This window comes from Rhamphochromis sp. 'chilingali' (genome assembly GCF_963969265.1).
Source record: "Rhamphochromis sp. 'chilingali' genome assembly, chromosome: 15".
Classification (NCBI taxonomy): Eukaryota; Metazoa; Chordata; class Actinopteri; order Cichliformes; family Cichlidae; genus Rhamphochromis; species Rhamphochromis sp. 'chilingali'.
Window position 1 is genome coordinate 32,744,173 of NC_137942.1, and position 7,024 is coordinate 32,751,196.

The 7,024-nt window shown below is 38.3% G+C and overlaps 1 protein-coding gene across 2 annotated transcripts in view; it reads left to right on the forward strand.

The window, feature by feature from the left end:
* The window catches only part of LOC308411080 (serine/threonine-protein kinase BRSK1-like), a 40,499-nt gene that overhangs the window by 11,560 nt on the left and 21,915 nt on the right, over nucleotides 1–7,024 (forward strand). For both annotated transcript variants that reach the window (XM_080904816.1, XM_080904815.1), the window contains exons 9-13: nucleotides 2,312–2,343; nucleotides 3,013–3,177; nucleotides 5,713–5,810; nucleotides 5,971–6,121; nucleotides 6,248–6,308. In XM_080904816.1, the coding sequence (XP_080760942.1) occupies nucleotides 2,312–2,343; nucleotides 3,013–3,177; nucleotides 5,713–5,810; nucleotides 5,971–6,121; nucleotides 6,248–6,308 (507 nt within the window). The remainder of the gene's footprint in view (nucleotides 1–2,311; nucleotides 2,344–3,012; nucleotides 3,178–5,712; nucleotides 5,811–5,970; nucleotides 6,122–6,247; nucleotides 6,309–7,024) is intronic.

The following is a 7,024-nucleotide window of genomic DNA, read 5'->3' on the forward strand; positions in this document are numbered from 1 at the left end:
GGTCAGACTGTCTCTCCCTCACTCTCTCTGTCTCTATCCGCTTCCTCGTTGCCTCCATGGAAACCACCCACTGCACAAGGAGACAGATTCCACACCAGTTTAGTAGTAGTTAAGAGCAAATAAAGCAACACATCTTTAGTGTTTCATCACATTTAATTTATAACAGGAGGCGGTTGGAAAGGCTCCTGTCTGCAGTCCTTTGTAAGCAAGTTCACCAATGCAAATCCCTAGCTGTGTGCAGATTCTTGCAAGTTTCCTCTCTGCAGATGTATAAATGCAGTGCTTACACAGTAGGCCCACTTTCTCCTTTTATACACTTGCAGAACTGCAGCTGCTTCATTATTCTAGCCCCAAGAGATGCTGCACAGGACCGATGGGATGGCTTCTACTTATATGCAGTCCTAATGCAGAGAATCTAATGTACGAGGGCATGTAGGACTGCTGCAGGGAAACTTTTTACCATGTTGTGAAAACTAGAATCTGTGGCCCTTTACTGGCTAAATGCTCCACCAGTTAGCTCATATAACTATAATGACCTTGCTGACATGTTGATATAATGAAGATAAAAATAGTTAGCATGTTTACCATCATGTTAGCCTGTCAAATCTGCAAATCTTAGCTAGCTAGAAAGAGTAGCTAACGCCTAATAAATAGAGCTGTGAAAAACAGAGTACATTAGCAGCGTGTGGAACCACCTTTGGTAGCAATAACCTCAAGTCAACTTCATCAATCACTCATCATCATCACTGTGGAGGAATTTTCTGTCCGCTCTCCCTTACAATGTCGCTTCAGTGCAGTGAGGTTTGTGAGCAGTCATTTATGCATCTCAGTGAGGTTGTGGTCTGGACTATGGCTTTGTGGTTTATTCAGATATACCTTTGCAAACCAATGCTGTAGTGGCATGTTCTTTTTAAACAGTCCTGAGATGTAGCTCGTGGGTCCTTCTGGGCATTGCATGGTTTGACCTGGGTTTTATGTCCACTCCTGTAGAGATTGAAATATTTCCACTAATAAGATGGGCTTCACATTGTTTCATTACCTTCCCTGTAAGAAAAATGGCTTCTTTTAGATCACCGTTGTAACATGTCTTTAAAAAGTTAGGATGGGGCAACAAAAGGCGATAAAAGTAAGTGGTACTAAAAGAAACAGCTGGAGGAACATTTTGCAACTAATAAGGTTAACCGGCAACAGGTCAGTAATACAACTGCGTGTAAAAAGAACATCTTAGAAAGACTCAGAAGAAAACATGGGTAGGGGTTCACGAATCTGCAACAAACAGACACGATTCTGTCCTGTAAATCGCTGCATGGGCTCAGGAACAATTCCAGAAATCACTGTCTGTGAACACACGACGCCACACCCAAATGCAGGTTAATGCTACTGTCTTCTCTGGGCAAAGCTCATTTAAAATGGACTGAGGCAAAGTGGAAAACTTTTCTGTGGTCGGATTAACTGAAATTTGAAAGTCCTTTTGAAAAACATGGACCTGCATCTCCTGGACTAAAAAGGTGAGGGACCAAAGATGAGAGTTTCTGAACTGAGGGGGCATCAGTACACGTTTTAGAGCAACATATGCTTCCATCCAGACAATGTCTTTTTTTCACCAATGGAAAACATCGTGTAATTAAAAAATTAGGCTGCTGAGTGTTGAACAGCTCGAATGCAATAGCAAACAAGAAGCAGTGGTTTCTATTTTGTGAAAAAACTGTGAGTTTGTGAGATTTGCAAATCATTCTGTTCTGTTTTTATGTACATTTTATACAACTTCACAACTATTTTTGGACTTGTAGTTGTAAAATATGGGTTTGAGTCAGAAGTCTGGGTTCATTTTGAGATGTTTTTTGTTTTTTTTAATGAAGCAAATGGTCCGATATAACACGAAACTGGTCAAATGAGACAAATGACACACAGACGCTAAACATACTGCTTCTTAAAATAGCGCACGTATTTCAGCTGTGCTAACATAATTAGAATAATGGTATTTCTATTAACAATCATCATTTTAGCATGATAAGCTCACATCAGGTAACACAATATGACATTAGAACATGGGTGGAGTTACTGAAAATGTAAATCTACTAAAATTTTTATTCAAAATTATAGGTAATTTACGATTAATCACTCAATCATTATCATAAACGTGATCATCTTATGTTATATCAAACATAAACAGATGTGCTTTCCTTAAAAACGCTGACATTTTTCCCAGAACCCAGAGTTGAGATGTGATTATACATGTAAATAAGTCACAATAATTCTCTTTAATATGCTTTAATGTGCTTTAATATTGGCTTGTGTTTTTTCAATACAGCTTGAAGCAATACAGAAACACCCCTGGTACCTGTAAGTATATTTAACTTTTTATTTTGTTCTTTTGTCCGTCTGGCTTTTTTTTTGCATTTTACATTTTCCCCTCTCTATTCAATGCACCTCCACCCCTGCTGACTTTTTATACATACCAGCTTACTATGATCCTTCAAAGGAACTGTTTCAAAGGCAGCGTAAGAAATCTCTGCAGAATTTCCCCTTGTTAAATTTAACAAAGTCAAATAGCATTTTATGGAATCATAAGATGTCTTTCCTAATTCCAATTCTTAAATATAAAGCTTTTAAGTCATGCTGGTACTGAAATACCGTGTCTCATACATAAAGTACACCATCAGTGAGCGTTAACTACAAGTAGGTGAGTGAATCCTGTGATCTATTTTGGGATTTCTCTCTTCAGTCCTGCAGTCTTGGAGACCAAGAGTAGCTCCCGGCCTGGATTTTGGAAAGCAAAATTAAGCTTTTCAGTTATTCTCACATTTTTATTTTCTGTCAGGGTGTAAGTGAAACAATACTACCTCTACTATCTCTTTCAATAGTCATGCTTAAACCAGATCTATTTATACTTAAACATGAAAGCCTGTGGCTGATGTGGCGGTGTTCACTGCACCACATGCTAAACTTTCTTCAGAGAAAGCATTTTTAATTACACAGCCTAAATAGACTGACTTTTTGTTTTTGTGCCAGGGGCGGTCGGAACGAGCCCTGTCCAGAGCAGCCTCCCCCTCGCCGAGTGTGTATGAAGAGGATACTGTCCTTAACTGAGCTTGACCCTGATGTCCTGGAAAGCATGTACTCCCTAGGGTGCTTCAGAGATCGGGTTAAACTCACACAGGACCTTACAAGTGAGGAGTGAGTAAATACAACACAGAAATGTCCACTTTTACATCCGAGATATTGCCGAATCTGTGCCAACCACGGTTCAACTCACAAATCAGATTTACGTCCACATGCCTGTTTCTCCGTTATTCCTCCTGATTCCTGAGTTTACAACATCACAGCCGCTGGCATCTCAGCTCTTACACAGGCGCTAAGTGCAGTTTTTAAATGTAAGTGTGCTTGTATACATACTGAGCAAGTAAAAACAGAAAACACGACTCTGTGTTGCTGATTTAATTTCTCTTTTTCTCATTATCTCTTTGTCTCATTGTGGCCAGCCAGTTACTTACATCATGAACTGCCTGACATGGCAGGAACAAGAGCAACAATGCAAACAATGCCTCTCGCATTTTCCTCTCTGTCCGTCCTCTCCGTCTGCAGAATTAACGTGGATGTTCACCCACCACACGAGGCTCCAAAATAAAATTGTATTTAGTCTCTTCATGGCAGTAATAAAAACAATACATACATAAAAGAGTCATTAAAAAAGTTATTAAAAAACTTTGTTCTTTGTGAAGTGAACTCAGCCTGAGGAAAGGAGCTGGATACTACTGTATAAAACCAATCACCCTCTGAATCAACTGAGATGTTTTTGGATGAGAACTTATATATATAATGTATATTTAATAAATGTAACACATGTCAGATTTGACCTTATGACTTAAACAAGGCCATCAGACTGCTGAACACGTCATAGACACCTCAGCTTCACTACTGGAACTTCAACATTATGCACTCCACACTGTATATAAATGCCACTTGTTCTGCACATATTCAACTCTGTATATTTTATATATTTTATTATTATTATTATTATTATTATTATTATTTTATTTTTATTTTTTTTACTATTTAATTTGTAAAAATGTGTATACACACACACACACACACACACACACACACACACACACACACACACACACACACACACACGTAGGAAAATATTTAGTATACACATCCAGAAATGCATACACTATTATATATTGTACATATATTTATTAGTTTCAGGTTGGCCATTCTTGTATTTTGCTCGTTTGTGTTGTTGTGTTTGCACATCTCTGTTGCTTGTGGGGCTCGCACACAAGAATTTCACTCGCATGTGCTGTGCCAGTGTGCCTGCACATGTGATGTGACAATAAAAGTGATTTGATTTGATTTGATTTGAAGTTAGCCACATGAAATTTTCAGGGATAAAAAGCTCCTTTAAATTCTCTTAAAACCTGCAACAATTGCAACATCATGGGATATATGACAGTTTAATGTCTGTGATATAGAGTAACAGAAACAAGAATTGGTAGCCTGGACAGTTAATCTATTTCCTGAATATTCACTTAAGAAAATTCAAAAAGTACATTTTCAAATGTCCTTCGAAGGTCGCCGCTATGAGTGGAGTGGCTCTGCACATAGTGTGAATCATTTGTTCTTTATTTTAGCCATTTAAGCTCCCTTTCTGTTGCCAACTTTCTTCTGATTGGCTGCCCCTTGGAAGGGTTTGAATAGCAGGTGGGCAGGACGGCTTTGGTTACAGTTGGAGGAGAATTAAAGGTGACGTGATTTGAAAGAGTCCTTAATCTGATCTCTAAACTTTTTTTCTGATTTAGTATATTTCAGTTGCAAGTATTAATAATTTTAGGGGGAAAAGCCACAAAATAACAATAAGAGTAAAAGTGAAAAGGAGCAAAGTGCAATTATTTATATAGAGAAACCATCAGAAAATCCTCTTAGACGCATATATAATTATCCAGCTGTGCAGTCCTTAGCTTTATGAAACATGTCTGCAGTGCAAAATAATTCGTATTCTTATCCTTATTATATCCTGGCTCTTTTACTTGCCACAGCAGGAGGAGCAGTTTTTCATACTACAAGCATGCAGACAGGGTTAGCAACCACTGTAGCAGAGGCGCTAGCAGCTAGCTGATCCGTGTGGCAGCAACATGACTTCCAAAACTGTTTGTAATAACTTGTTAATTTGTTGCCTCACCTTCAAATAATTCACAAAGGCAGGTTTAGAGTTGACACTGAACTTTGTTGACATGAACAATGAATACTTACTTTCCCCAATCAGGAAGTGACCCAAAGCAAGCAAAAAAAGTTAGCTAGTAGTGTGTCTACTTTATTTAGACATTATGCATCAAAATGTACTTACTGTATGACCAAGTTACTCTAATACATGGTTTTTTTTCACATATAGATATTAGATTTAGCAAAAGATGACCACTTTCTCTCAGTTATATAGTTTGCTACCTAGCCAGCTAGCTAGACATAGATACAGGTAGGTTAAAAAAGTCATTTCTTTTTAATGACCACTAGCACACAATCCTGCAAAAACACTTCAGGTCCTGTAGAACTTTAACTAGCAATCCATGAAAGCAAACAAAGACATCATCGCCTTGCACGTCTTTTTTAACATCTTTGTAAAGTCTTTATGATGACCAAAGACTGACCTTTTGGCTGTTACATTTTTCCCCCCAGCATTTAATTCCTGCTTTACTACGCTTGTTTCTGCAGGGAGAACCAGGAAAAGATGATCTACTACCTCCTGTTGGACAGGAAAGAGCGATACCCCAGCTGTGAGGACGAGGATCTGCCACCAAGGAATGACATAGGTGAGATCGTCCTGACCATAAAAAAATAAGATGTAAAGCTCTAAATGTATATGTTGACCTTCGTTCATGCTACTATTTATTCTTGAAAATGTCCAGAGATGTTTTTAATTATTTCTTGCATTTCCATTTCAATTAATTCACAAATATTTTTGTCTCGCAGACCCACCCAGGAAGCGTGTTGACTCCCCCATGCTGAATCGTTATGGCCGCAGTCGTCCGGAGAGGAAGAGTTTAGAGGTCCTCAGTGTCACAGAACAGGTTTCTCCCACCCCGCCTCGCAGGGCCCTGGACACTAATGCATACAGCCAGAGGTACTAACTGTTTAAAACTACAAGTGAGAACAAAGTGTTCAGCTTTGGAAGAGATTAGAGCTACAAACTGCCAGAATATTTTTTTGATGATTGAGCGCATGTGTTACTTTCTGCTGTCTTTGAAAGGTCTCGTTCAGTCAGTGGGGCCTCCACAGGTCTGTCCTCCAGTCCTCTTAGCAGTCCCAGGGTAAGAACTTCACCCTATATTGTTTCTGTGTGGATCTCGGTGGCTAGGTTTAGGCAATTTTTCTGTTTAGTTGTTTTAAATGTTTTAAACATAGTCCATATAACCAACCTATATCTATTCAGAATACATATGCTGTATTTTATATTATTTGACAACATGATTGTGTAAAAGTATAGGAGTGGCACAGACTGTTACAGTTCATTTGTAATGTGCACCCATGTGACAGAGTCTTTATACAGTTATTGTTTTTGTAAGGACACTAAGCTACAGCTCATCTTCATTACTCTCTCAGATTTGATACAGTGTAACTTGCTAACAGGTGCACAGTTTCTCAGTTTTATTGTATTAGCTACATATGCTAATGTAGCGCTCCGCAGATTTGCTGTTATTGTTTATGAGCACTACAACGAAGAGTTAACTTTTTAAACGATAAACCATTAGCATAAAGCTAGTAGAGCCAGAAAGTTAGCTTAGCTGGACACAAAGACTGTACATAATGAGCTGCTGGAAATATCAACTAGCAGACAAAGTGTGGATTCTTCCACAGCAGGAATGTTTCCATTTCCATATCTTTTGCTAAAAACTGAATTTCTAAAGTAACAGTAGTGTGAGGCTGTGTTTGGATTCAGATGGTTATTTAAAGACACACAAACACATACAAAAACATTATTCTTTGCCCAAAATACATTTAATAAAATGTAACTGCAATATACAAA